General features: G+C 31.1%; 1 protein-coding gene across 3 annotated transcripts in view; it reads left to right on the forward strand.

Annotated features, from left to right (window-relative positions):
- The window catches only part of PIK3C2G (phosphatidylinositol-4-phosphate 3-kinase catalytic subunit type 2 gamma), a 272,726-nt gene that overhangs the window by 26,821 nt on the left and 231,770 nt on the right, over window positions 1-14,135 (forward strand). For all 3 annotated transcript variants that reach the window (XM_033116158.1, XM_033116160.1, XM_033116161.1), the window contains one exon: window positions 9,797-9,899. In XM_033116158.1, the coding sequence (XP_032972049.1) occupies window positions 9,797-9,899 (103 nt within the window). The remainder of the gene's footprint in view (window positions 1-9,796; window positions 9,900-14,135) is intronic.

A 14,135-nucleotide genomic window follows, 5' to 3' on the forward strand; every position in this document is an offset into this window, starting at 1 on the left:
AATCTTGGTTTTGTTGACACTGTGGCCCTGGTTGTTAACTATAAAACAATGCTGCAAAAGCTCGTGATTGGAATACAAAAAATAGCAAATGGTTCTTTATGTTAGAACAAAGGGTGGAAAATATATGAAGTTTATGGGTGTCTTCAGGGACAGGGGTACAAGAATTGAATAATCTAATTCAACTCCTATTGAGAACCACACGTGTGCAAAGCATTTGGTTAATCACTGAGAATACAAAGATGAGTTATGTATATAATCCTTGCCCTCTTCCTTGGCTAAGAATTCATAAAGTCATGTAATCAGTCATTACAATGCCCGATTATGAAGGCAGTGTTATTATTATTATATACCAACTGCTTCTAGATTACAGAGGAGAGAGGAACTAATGGCAAGTATATGAAACTGCTACATGAAAAATCAATGATCAACTTGTACTTAAAGGATAAGTACCGAGGAAAGAAATCAGTACAATATGATATAATGTTAATAGCTTTAGAATATATAAACTGCACTTAAATTGTATTTTTAAAAATAATTATCAAGAAAAAGCAGACTAAGAATGTGACTAGCAATTCAATGGAAAGAAATTATTTATAGTTTAACCTAACTAATAACAAACATGCAATTAAAACAATGAGATGTCATTTTTGTCTATCAAATCGTTAAAATATGATAAAATTAAGTGCGGAAATGGATAATATCCAAACAGCTGCTAGGAACATACATTGATATAGCACTTGCTGAAGGGAATTTTGTCAAAAATGTGTCAAAAGGCTATCAAAATATGTCAAAAACAGATCATCTGTGTTTCAGCAATTCTACAAATATTTCTAAGGAAACAATCATAATTATACAAAAATACTTAGATGTAAAGTATATTCACCATAGCATGATTTCTAATAGTAACAAAAAGAGAAAAAAACTGAAAAAACTAAATTTCCAATAATACTAACAAATAATGGTTAAACAGGTCATTAATATACATTTATTGTAATATCACATAAAATTTATAAATGATTAAACTATAGCATATATGTCTTGATATAAAAACATGTATCATAGTTTGAAGGGTGAAAATATATCCTTAAATCTTTTCAAATCACATTTTAATATATTAATTTTTGTTAAAACAAGTATATTTCTATTTGAAATACAAAATGAACTCTTATACACTAAAGTGTTAGACTAGTTACATTTGGAAAAAAGATACAATATGGATGATATTTATTCATTTTCTTTTTTAATTTACAAAACTTCTACTATAAGTCTGCCTTTTTACTATCCAGAGAATAAGAAAATAAATTATTTCTTTTGGGAAAGAAGCATTTAAATGACAGTGTCAATAACAAAATGATTATAAAGAATGAGAACGTAGAGTAAGCGACCATTACTGAACTTACGTAAGACTGAGAGAGCTTGGGCTAAAGTTTGCTCTTCCACTTATAGAATCATCATGTGAACCACAAGGCCACCATGGTTCACCAAAAGAACCAGGTCGCAGCATTGGAAAGAACATGTCATAACTTTGAGAGCTCTCACACATATAAAAATGGGTTAGGCTAATAAATCATTCATTAAGAGTATCTTGAGCTACTTCAACTTAGTTTTCAGACCTCCTTCGAGGTACTTTTCCCCAGATTTTAATATTAACTTTGGTTTTTCTCCTTAATGGTTAACTTTAATAATAATAATCATTATTATTATTACTATTATTATTATTCATACAAACTTGCATTTGGTTCTAACCAATAACTGTACTAGAACAAATGTCCTAATATGTGAATACTCTATAATATATACCTTCGTTTGAAAGTAATTCCCACAGAGAAAAAGCTTGTGCTAAATAAAAGGTTATTTATTATTGAAAATTACATGTAAGAATTATGGCATATTTTAACCGTAAGCTTTCTGAAAAGTTTTGTGATTGTGCAAGCATCATTAACCAATAGACTTGATAAAAAGACTCATGAAGCTGTGGCACAATTATTCCAAGAAAACATGGGAATCAGAACTAAATTCAGGTATATAATTTCATTATACCTAAAACTATAATAGTCAATATGCAGCTATCAAGCTATTTTTGTTACTCAAAAGTGTTACTTCTAAAAGCAAAGAATTATCAAATCACTGCCCCACCACCACCACAAATTTTGAATTAAGTGAGGTTTAAATAACCTAGTACTCTGTTTTCCTTAAGTAAAGTAAAGGAATTAGGTAGAAATATTTGAATTATGTAGTATTTCAAATTAGCTGATCATCTTATTAAGGCTTAAATGTGCTATTTTATTCTTAGTTCTTGAATGTTTTGTATTAGCAAAGTCTACAAAATGTTTCTCCCCTGGAAATTTGTGGGGGGAAAAAATCAAAACTTGAAATGGAATAATATCTATATGTTTTATCTCTTGGGTTGGTGACTGTATTACAAATTTTACATACCATACCCCAAAAAGAACTCCTTGGAGGTTAGTATATATTTTTGCAAAGGATACAAAGTTCCAGCTTCAGTGCTACATTTCTTCATTTCTTTATGTTGACTTTCTGTCTTAATTAACTTCATTTATATAGATTGTTATGCTACAACTTGTCTTTTGTGAATTCACAGCTTAACAGAGAGGTCAAAATATGTTTGAAAATTGTTGTAAAACATTTCTTCTAGATTTAAACACAACTTCCATTGCAGTATATTCAATTTGATTTTATTTTTGAATTTTAAAAAGTATGTGTACATTGTATGTAAGGAATGTAACCATATTCAAGTGAAGAGGCATGAGAGACAGTGGGCTTTTGACAGGCTGGAGCCAATTCTTAAGAAAAATGGAGTATTTGAATGGATGTGTTTAGATCTCTTAAGTCCAAGTTCTCTCTTGAGCAGCAACTGTTGGTATCCACTTATGCCTGGTGGAGTGTCTCTGTTCAAAACAATGACTCTCCTCTACTAACCACCCATGACTGTAAGCCCTAATTTAGAATTTAACCTATGCTTGCATATCCAAGTCATGAAGTTTAACTTTGCCTATTTATGGTTCCCCTGAGAGAAAAGCAACAACAAACTTGAGGAGCACTGGTTGAGGAAAACAGCATATCACTTATCTTTACGCTGAGTCAGCAACAAATACCACATTGCATATATAAAATCCAAGCTGTTTACAAAGCTTACTAGAATTAAAAATATGGTAGATGTAACATCACAGAAATTTTGAAGTGGCAACTACCAAAGGAATGTGTGCGTGCATGTGTGCACACACGCATAAGTATTTGAAAAATGCTCTGTGGAGTACAATAGTATTATTATTTTAATATGTTTTATACTCACCTAACATTTCTTAGTTAATCTAAATATTAAAAGACAGCTTAATTACTGAGTTTTCTTAAATGCCTTTAATAGTTGCCAGCAATCCTGGGTCTCAATATTTCTAAAGTCAAATTGAAATACTTTTTTCTATATGTGACTGTAATATTTCACAATACGTTTCTGTGACTAGTGACTACATATAAGAATGGCATTTAAAACTATTTATTCTAAAAAAAATAAAGATATATACTTATTCCAGTAAAACAGTAATGTTCATAACTGCATTTACAAGGATGCCTAGGCTGATGGGAATCAATATTCATAGGTTGGACATCGTTTAGGATGTCTTGTTTTGCCCATAACAAATCTGAAGTATTTGCATATCGCTTTTTGGTGTAAAGATCATTAATCTCTCTGTATATAAACATACTACTATGGAAGTACTTTAAAATAACGTGAGCTACTTATGAACAGGACATAGGAGCAATTATGTGCAAGGATTCAGCACTTTGGTATTCATCTTAAATGACAGGTATATTCATAACAGCTCACAAGACAGTAACTAGCACATTTATTGGTTGAGAGAATAAATCGATGTGCAGAACTTTGATCTACTAGTATATATGAAAAAAAAACAATTTTTCATTGTATCATATACATTCATTTCATTTAACAGTTGAAGTTTTTCACATGATTACTAAATAAAACTACTAAGCACCTGTATTTGAAATGTTATCAGATTGAGAAAAATACCTTATGTGTAAAATCTGAACTAGATAATTCCAATGTTCACATTATAAGCATAGTAATACACACCATGGCCTGTCGTTTTAGTGTTCAAACCCTACTTTCCACATCACCTATCTTAGCCATGGTTTTTTTTGCTTCTCCTTCTCTTGGCGTGGTAGCCTTTCTTCTCTATTTTCTGATACCTACAATTTTCAAACACAAATTTATTTTCCTTACTTCATGTATTAATTAAAGTCTACAGACTACCACCCTTCTCTCTATTCTTTAATGCTTTATTTTCTTTTTCTCTCTTTCATTTTCTCTAGATCATCGCTGTCCCATAGAAATATAATGTGGGCCACATAATTATTTTAAGTTTCCTACTAACCACATTTTAATAATACAAAAAGAAACAGGTGGAAATAAATTTTAATGCATTATGTTATTTAGCTCAATATACACAAAATATTATCACTTCGACATGTAATCAAAAAAAAAATTGAGCCATTTTACATTACTGTTTTGTGCTAAGTCTTCAAAAGTCTATTTATTTTATGGTTACAGTACATCATAATTCAGACCAGCCACATTTCAAGTGTTCAGTAGCCACATGTGTCTAGTCACTATATTGAAGAATGTAGCTTTAGAACATCAAAAACTAATCGATCAAAATTGCCAAGTAGAGTGATGGCAAAGTGGTGAATAGTAGCTTATAGGTCTTCTAAAGTGTGATGTTATTGGAGGCTCTCAAGTCTTTTCAAGAACATCAGAGACTTAACCTTAGATGACAATTCTAGAATAGAAAGAGTTTTTTGTTATTGCTAACACACATGAAAACAAATATGTAGTATTTTAGACATGATAACTGGAAAAATGATGTACTAAATGCAATATGTAATATACAATGTTTCTGAAATATGAATTATCTTATTCATAGAAATCACCTTAATACATGTACATTTTTCTGGCATATTAATGATTTGCTCCACCAAGTAATAATGGTGGCTGAATGCAAAGCACACAGGAAGATGCTGGAGATGGCAGTATTTTACAGTAACCAGTGACTTCTCACCCAACATGCATTGCTTCTCAACTTGGCCTCAAACTCTATCTTGAAAAAGCTTATCACAGAATTCTCCACAATATTTGTGCATTTTTCCCTCATCTCTACATTCGGCAGCATCAAAACTTTCTTACATCCTCTTTCACTAAGCTGAAGACATTTTTTAAAGCCATTTTTTATTTATTATAATATTTCTTTACATTTTTGAAATTAGATGTGTCGTTTTAAAACTGTGTTAGTGTTTTTATTATGGTGTGTGTGTATGTGGGTGTCCTCTGGTTAGAGACTTGCATTGATTTGAGTGGTCTCTCCCACCCGTATTTTCCATGAGACCTATTTTTAACCTACAATTTGCAGAACACCTCACCCTATCCTTTCATAAAAAGAAACATGTGTATCACATTACAGCAGGAATGCTTGAATCTATAAATAAATTTCAAGTATGCTATATTTCCTCCAAATATTTATGTTCTAATCTCTGGTCTTACTTAGTTGAAGCCAAAGTCCTTATTTGTAAAATGAGAGAGGTATACAAGAACAGTACTTCCTTTCCAGTTTTTGAGATCTCTCTTCATGCAAAGTTATACATGGCATTCCCATAATTAAAATGATAATTATATATCTTCAGGCTGAATTAATATGTTACAGTAAAAATGCAAATCTGCCCAGTAGGCCACCACAATTCACATGAAATGACAGAAAAAATATTAATGAAAAATCTTCTGGCAAAACAAGAAAGGGAAATAGAATGGGAAGTACAAAACGATAGCAAGGGGATTGTGGAGCCAGGTAAATGTCAAAAATATTTAAAACAGGAGGGGCTTGGGACACTCACTTGGCAGCTTTATTAAAAATAGAAAATTTTGTAAGGAATGATGAATTTTCAAAATTAGCTGAAGGAGAAGTATAAAAGTGAACTAGAACAATGAACAAAGTATAGTTTTAAGTAAATTGCACCAAACCTTCAGGGATTACAGGAGAATTCCACAAGCAAAATCAGCACATAAACTCAACTAATAAATATAATGGAAAATGTTTGATTTATAATAGAACAGGATCTATAAAATAACTTGCAAAAAGCATAATATGTGTAAGACCTACATGGAAGAAAACTAACACTTTACTCAAGGGCATAAAAGAGAACTACAGTACATGTATTAGGTTGGTGCGAAAGTAATTGCAGTTTAAAAAGTTAAAAATAATTGCAAAAGCAGCAATTACTTTTGCACCAACCTAATAGAAATATACTTTTCCTTGAAAGGAGAATTCAATATTTTCAAAATATCAACTCTTCTAATATAATTCCATAAATGAAATATGTCACTATATTAACAATTTCTCTTTAACAATGGTACACTAATTCTAAAATTGTTCTCAAAGAGAAATTGTGCAAAAATAGATAATATACTCTTGATGACTTTCACTCATTTCTATACATCCAAAATACTCTAGAAAATTAAATAATTGATGCAATTTGATATTGGTACATGAATAGATGTATGGATTAACAGAATATTTAAAGTCCAGAAACAGGTCAGATATTTATAAAAATTGGCTATGTGTTAAATATGATAGGTCAGAGATTAAAAGATATTCCTATTAATTAGGGATGTTTGAGAAAGGTTCTATTATATTGGAAGAAACGTCTAAAATTGGAGCTGTATTATTTATCACTCTTTACCTTACAAACGCATTCCAGAAAGATTGAGGAAATACATATAAAGAGTAAAAAAGAAAGTGTTGCTACAAAAAAATTAAGTTGAATTCATTAAAGCTAATTGATAAAGAGTAATCATTATAAACTTTTACTGCTAAATTAAATGTGGAAGAAATAAATCGAAAAGATTAGAAAAATAATTGTAAAACTCTAACCCATTCCTCCATTCATATTGCTCCTCAAGCCCAAGCATGTGCTCTTTATTAAAGAAGCTGGATTGCCTGAAACAAACTCATGAATACTGAGAACTGATGGTTGCCAGATGGGAAGAGAGTTGGAGGGATATGTGGAAAAGGTGAAAGACTAAGAAGTACATATTGCCAGGAATAAAATTAGTAATGGGATATAAAGCCCAGCATAGGCAATATAGTCAATAATATTGTGATAACTATATGTGGTGCCAGATGGGTACTACACTTATTGTGATCACTTCATAACGTGTAATGTAGTGGTCTAATCGCTGTGTTGTATACCTGAAATTAATTTGATACTGTATATCAACTATAATTGAAAAATAAATTTTAAAACATAAATTTTTTAGAATTTTTTTAAATTAAAAAAAGTAGCTGAAACAGGAAATTAGAGATAACTATGTATACAGTTGGTTTATACCAGAAAGAGACATAAAATTGTAATCAACAGACCCCTTCATCCTGTATCACTGGCTTTCTTTATTCTAACATGAAAAAGTTTAGAAAGAAATAAAGGCATCCAAATTGGGAATGAAGAAGTTACATTGTCACTTTTTGGAGATGACATGATGCTATATATAGAAAATCCTAAAGACTCCACCAAAAATCTATTAGAAACAATAAATGAATACAGTAAAGTTGTCGTCTACAAAATCAATGTACAAAAGTCCATTGTATTCTTATATATTAACAATGAAATAGCAGAAAAAGAAACTAAAAAAACACAATTCCTTTTTGCAATTTCAACAAAAAGAATAAAATAACTAGAAATAAACTTAATCAAGGATATGAAAGACTTATATATACTGAAAACTATAAGACATTTTTAAAAGAAATTGAAGAAGACACAAGGAAATGGAAAGACTTTCCATGTTCATGGATTGGAAGAATCAACATAGTCAAAATGGCCATATTACCCAAAAAATTGAAAACAACAAAAGAACAAGACAAACAAATGAAGACACAAAAACTCATAGACACAGACAATAGTTTAGTGGTTACCAGAGGGTAAGGGTGGGGCAGGGGGGTGGTAGATTAGGGTAAAGGGAATCAAATATACGGTGATGGAAAGAGAACTGACTCTGGGTGGTGAACACACAATGTGATATACAGATGATGTGATACAGAATCATACACCTGAAATCTATGTAACTTTACTAACAATTGTCACCCCAATAATCTTTAATTAAAAATAAAATAAATAATCCCCCCCAAAAAAAAGTTTGGCTATTGAGAGGCCATTTAGATATCTTTAGTTTAAAGATGAAGTGTTTTAAGATATATGTCTTTTTTATAATGCCTATCTCTAATTTCTTGATTAACTGATCTACTTTTGTTGGTTTCATCAGGTAAGTGATAAAAGAATCTGAAACTAAAATTCGAATATCTCTACTTGGGTAATTGTAGGATAATGGGAGAGAACTGAATAGAACAAGTTTAAAGCTTTATTTGAGAGTGTGATATAAATAATTATTAAATTGGGGTTGCAATAAAAAACATTTAAGATATGTTTTATTAAAAAAGTTAGATAACCACCAGAAGATTAAAAATACATTTATGTCTCCCAAACCTCTAAAGATAGAGAAACTCAAAGAAGATTCGATCCCAATAAATGAAGGAAAATAATTTTTTAAAAAAACACATATGGCTAATATAAACATACTGTGAATACTTTCATCATTTGGACAAGTGGATAGGTATTAAGTTTTCTTAAAAGAAATAGCAATTGTCAAAATAAAAACATTTACAGAGAATTTAGTAGATGACAACATAGTAATGTTTTATTTGGCTGATATTGCTGGGAATAGGTGGTCCCAAATACTTAGTGAATTTTCCAGATAAATGAATATATCACCTTAAAGGCCCCGAAATCTTAATATAAGTGTTTTTCTTCTGAATTTTTTTATGTATTTAACCAAGATCCTTAAACAAAGTAGATTAATATAATTCATCCTTTTTAATGACTCAGTCATTAGAGATATCAACAATTAGAGTTGTAGAGGAGATGATGTAGTAAAAGTCCTACATTTAAAAGAATAGGGATTTACATTGTAAATCAGTAATTCATTTAATTCGTTGTGTTCATCATTTAATCTGTGATCAGAAAATAGTTACAGAGATAGAGAGAGAGAGAGGGAAAGAGTGAGAGAGGAAGGAAGGAAAGAAGGAAGGAAAAAAGGAAGGAAGGGGAAGAAAACATATCACGCCACTAGAAATTTCTGAAACAAGAAGGGATTTTTTTCTGTTTAATCTGTTGGTTAATCCTTTGACATAGACATTAATATTGCAACTCTAAAAAGGAAAATACTGATTTTCAGATAGTTTAATTGACCTGCATAAGGTTATGGAGTTAGTAAATCTGTCTTTAAAGCCCATGATATTTCCACCTCACCACTCTGCTTCTTCCATACCTTGGTTCCCACATATACTTTGTAGCATCATTTAGACCTCCCAGAAGCATGCTGTCCTCGGCTTTCAGATGGCTGGGTAAAACTAACTGTGAATATGTAAAACATTCTTTATTATAATTTATTATGTCCACTCTAAAGGTATCTAATTATCATTAACTTAATACATTAGAAAATAATTGTAATATCTTGTCATTTAAATTTAATATAATGAGGATATATATAAAACTAGGGATACACACACACACACACACACACACACACACACACACACGTGTATATATAAAACTTTTACCAAACTAAGTTCCAAAAATAAAGGAAATAAAGTCAGAGAGGAAAATATACACTTAGGGGTGTTATGGAAGGAAATAATTTTGTTCATTTTTTTTCCTTCAGTGATTACTCTTTGGGGAGCCACAAAATATTTCAGAAAGACAAATCTGTTATTCAACTTAATCTGCAGAAAAATAGGAAAGGTCCAGGAAGGTTATCTCGAAAGGTAAGACCTTTTTAGTATTGGTTTCAATTTGCAAACTGACGATTTTAAGGACAACATTCCCACCTTTATGAATTGTCACCAATTTGGAATTACTTAGCTTAATGAATACATGTTCACTTGAGTATATTTATTGAAAAATAATGAAATATTTATCTAAATGCCTGTTGACAATTTAGACTGAAGCGATTACATCAACACATCATTGAAACCTCAGTATAATAACAAATCAATAGATCTCTTGGAAAAATCATTTTTCCAAATGAGAAACTTATTAAGTTACTATATTCATAGTATTCAGCAATCCACTAGGAAGGAAATGGAATAGAAAGTGTGAAGGGGAAACCATTGAAGGAAGAAAAATAACACAACTCTTTTTCTATTAAAAACCTGTTTATGTCTGTGTCAGCAGAGTTTAAATCAGAACAGATTAATATTCATAATATATATAATAAAACTACCTAGGAAAGAATTACTGTGCTTTAATGACACAGTTTCATGCTGTTAAGATATGAATTTTACTCCCTTTGTGATGTCTTGAGTTACTTCAAACCCAAATTGCACAGTATGCAGTGAACTTTGATATTTTGGCAGTTTTTATCTGTGGAATCTTCCAATTATCTGCTTTAAGCAAAATCCCTTCACCTTGTCATTTATATCAGATACAGATTTCCAGTGCACGACTCTTTTGTTTGTCAAGTCTGAGGTATTTCATCATAAAAAGTGTCAGGTAGTACATTAGGTTGCAATATATGTATGTGGAATATAACATAATGAGGCCAAAAGAGAGTTGTTTAGAAATATCTTTGGAGCTGGTTACCCATTTCAGCCAGTGTTGACAGCTCCAGGGCTATGCATCTGAAATCTCCACAAAGAAACATTACAAAGTACAACTAATACCCAAACTATTAATAAACCTAAAAGTCTTCCCGGTGTCCTCAATGTTAACAAAAAAAACTGAAATCATCATGTTTCATTTCAACTTGGAGGAAGAGAGAAAATGTATGATTCTAATTCCGTGTTTCCCCAAAAATAAGACCTAGCCCGGCAATCAGCTCTAATGTGTCTTTTGGAGCAAAAATTAATATAAAAATTAATATTAATATAATTAAAAAGTAATATAATTTTACTATAAGACCGGGTCTTATGTAATATAATATAAGACCGGGTCTTATATTAATTTTTGCTCCAAAAGACACATTAGAGCTGATTGCCGGGCTAGGTCTTGTTTTCAGGGAAACAGGGTTTCTATACTTGCTTAGAAGTCCTGTGTGGCTGAAAACAAAAAACTTATCTCGTTCATAGTAATTCACAGATCACTAACATTTCAGTTTCATGTAAATTAAGGTTTATTCTTAAATCCATATAACTCCACTACTTTAATATAATATATATGGAGCATATATTTTATGTCTGGAACTTGAATATTTTTATCACACTTACTCCTCACAATAATTCTATGTGGTAAATACCACTACGGAAAATAAAGAAAGAAAATCACAGGGAGCTCCCTGACTTCCCGCAGATCTTATTCGTGAAACTGGTGAGCAGAGGAGCACGGATCTGAGCCCACTCAGTGAGTCTCCACAGCCCACAACTTACGCCAGCAACTTACTCAAAAGTTTTAGTGTGAGTTTCAGAGCAATTGGTCAAAGCTCTAGCTTTATATATATATATATATATATATACATATATATATATATATATATATATATATATATATATACATATATATATATATATATATATATATATATATATGGTTTCTTCGTTTTATTTTGTTTTGTTTCACAGCTATATCCACATACCCCAATGTCTGGGGCATGACGGGTGTTCAAAGATAATCATACTAAGTGCCAGGCACTGTTTTCAGGGCTTTCATGTATTAATGTGCAATGGCCCAAGAGAGAAAAAAAAAAGATAATTACTATTCTTTTTCATTTTATATAAATAAAAGTACTGAAAATGTAAAAGATTATTTGAATGGGCCAATGTCTTACAGCTAAGAAATAAAGGAGGTGGGATTTGAGCAAGGCTAGTCTGGTCATAGAGCTCACTATACATATGCCGTCTAATATGGTATCTTTGGGTTGCTGTCATCAACATTGTTGTCATATACAGGGACAAGCATACAGTCATCTCTGAGTGTAAAGTATATACTTGCCACTAGAAATGCCTGATTTTAATGTGTCATTCAGACCACAGAGGGAATTAAGTTACATGGTTCTTTTTTTGTTTCATGGTTCAACTTCTGAATATCTCCTACAAGGAATATCGCCAACTCTAGGCTAATTCAGCAACTCATAGGTAAAGAGTTTAAATGCCGTTTCTCATGCACTTTTCCTAGCACTGACAGTGTTATTTATAAATTGATAATATGCTTGATGGCATAGGTATTTGTATGTTCTCTCATATTCACTATGTAACTGCTGTGTACTAAGCTCTGTACTAACGAGTAGAGCAGTGAACAAAATCAACAAGATCTCAGCCCACAAACGACCGAGAGTCCAGGGGATTGTACTGGCTTTTACACTCAATTAAGAATAGCGGTGTTCTCCACATAGACTATGAAAAAGACATCCCATGTCTCTATTTCCCCAAATCCTGGCTATGTCAGGATATTTTTAGCATCATATTCCAAAAGATAAGACATTACATTTTAGTAAGATCTATAAGGGTTTACTTCCAGGTACTGTGCTAAGTATACTATATGTATAAAATCTAATAATTAATACATCAAATATTTATTGAACATTTTTACATACTGTATATACAGTACTTGCCTTTAAGGATCTTATATAGCGAAGAAACTGTTTAGTGAACTTACTTGTAGTTCATAATTATGTTTCAGAAAACATTTATGTACAAACTTGTGCAAACTTGTCTGTTCATTGAACAAAGAATAACTGAGCACCTACCATGCACAAGGCACGATTCTAAACACTGGACATATGAAGGCAAACAAGATATCTCAATACTTGTTTTAGAACATAGAGTTCATAGTAAAGGAGCCAGATAATAAACAAATATTCATAAAAAGTCTGATAGGATTATATGCTTTGAAAGAAAAGATAGCTATACTCTTAGAGTATGGAGTAGGAGGACCTGATGTAAATGAATATGAAGGGCTAGGAGTACTGATTATTTTTATGTATAAATCATAGAGCATATAGGCCTAACTCCGACCATAGGAATAGGAATGTTAAATTTACTGATTTCGCATCTTTTTTAAAAGCTGAGATTCTGGATTCATACTGCCAAATCCAAAGTTTGCTCTTGGACAAATTATTAAATTCTCTGCACCTTGGTTTTCTCATCTAAAAAAAAAAATGTGAACAATAATAGCACTTACCTAATATGGTTGTTCTAAGAACTCAGTTAGGAAACATAAATGAAGAGCTTAAGTCAGTTCCTGCACCTAGTCAGGACTATGTAAGTATTAGTTACTGATGTCATGAAATTAGGGCGTTAGACTCCATGGTATTATAGACTTTTACTATGAAAAACTCTACATGATAAGGAGATAGTGAATGTTCTCCTCTCATGATTCTCTGTGATTTCTACACTTTTAGCTGAAAGAAAAATATTTATGAACAATTATATTTTCTTTCTTGTAAAACAACATAAACTTGGGCTGATAATATTATTTTTATATAAGAGTAGGAATATAATCATTATTATCATTCTATTAAATGTATTGATAGCATTGCTTATCAGTAGATACTTTAGAGTTCTCTAATTGTAAAGCGCATTGCAAAGTTCATCATCTCAGATTCCTTTCCTATTTTAAACGTGCTTGTATTATAATGAAATATGGTAATTTAATTCTTGTTCCATGAGATTATTCACAAAACAGGTTGATAGTCTTTAGAAATCATTCTACATTTCAAAATTTTTAAATCCCCATCTTAATGATATATGATGTAAATGACTCTAAAAAAATTTTGTTCTCTCTTAAATTTCATCAAAAGTATTGTCAACATTGTACATATTAATCATAAAATCAAGATTTCTTTCTAGCTCAAGCAAACATTCACCAAACCTTTACAACAATATAATTTTGTATGAAACAAGTGCTTTGACTTTTTTCTTAAGATGAAGGTACGGCCTTCAGTTTTGGAGAAAAGTAAAGTACATGATATATTCCATGAACAACTGCTGAACCATTTCTCAGCCTTTTGAGATTCTTTAAATAAATTTTTTTTTTGTAAGTGACAATATGACAATGGCCAACTCCCC

The sequence above is a fragment of the Rhinolophus ferrumequinum genome, chromosome 10 (assembly GCF_004115265.2).
Source record: "Rhinolophus ferrumequinum isolate MPI-CBG mRhiFer1 chromosome 10, mRhiFer1_v1.p, whole genome shotgun sequence".
Lineage (NCBI taxonomy): Eukaryota > Metazoa > Chordata > Mammalia > Chiroptera > Rhinolophidae > Rhinolophus > Rhinolophus ferrumequinum.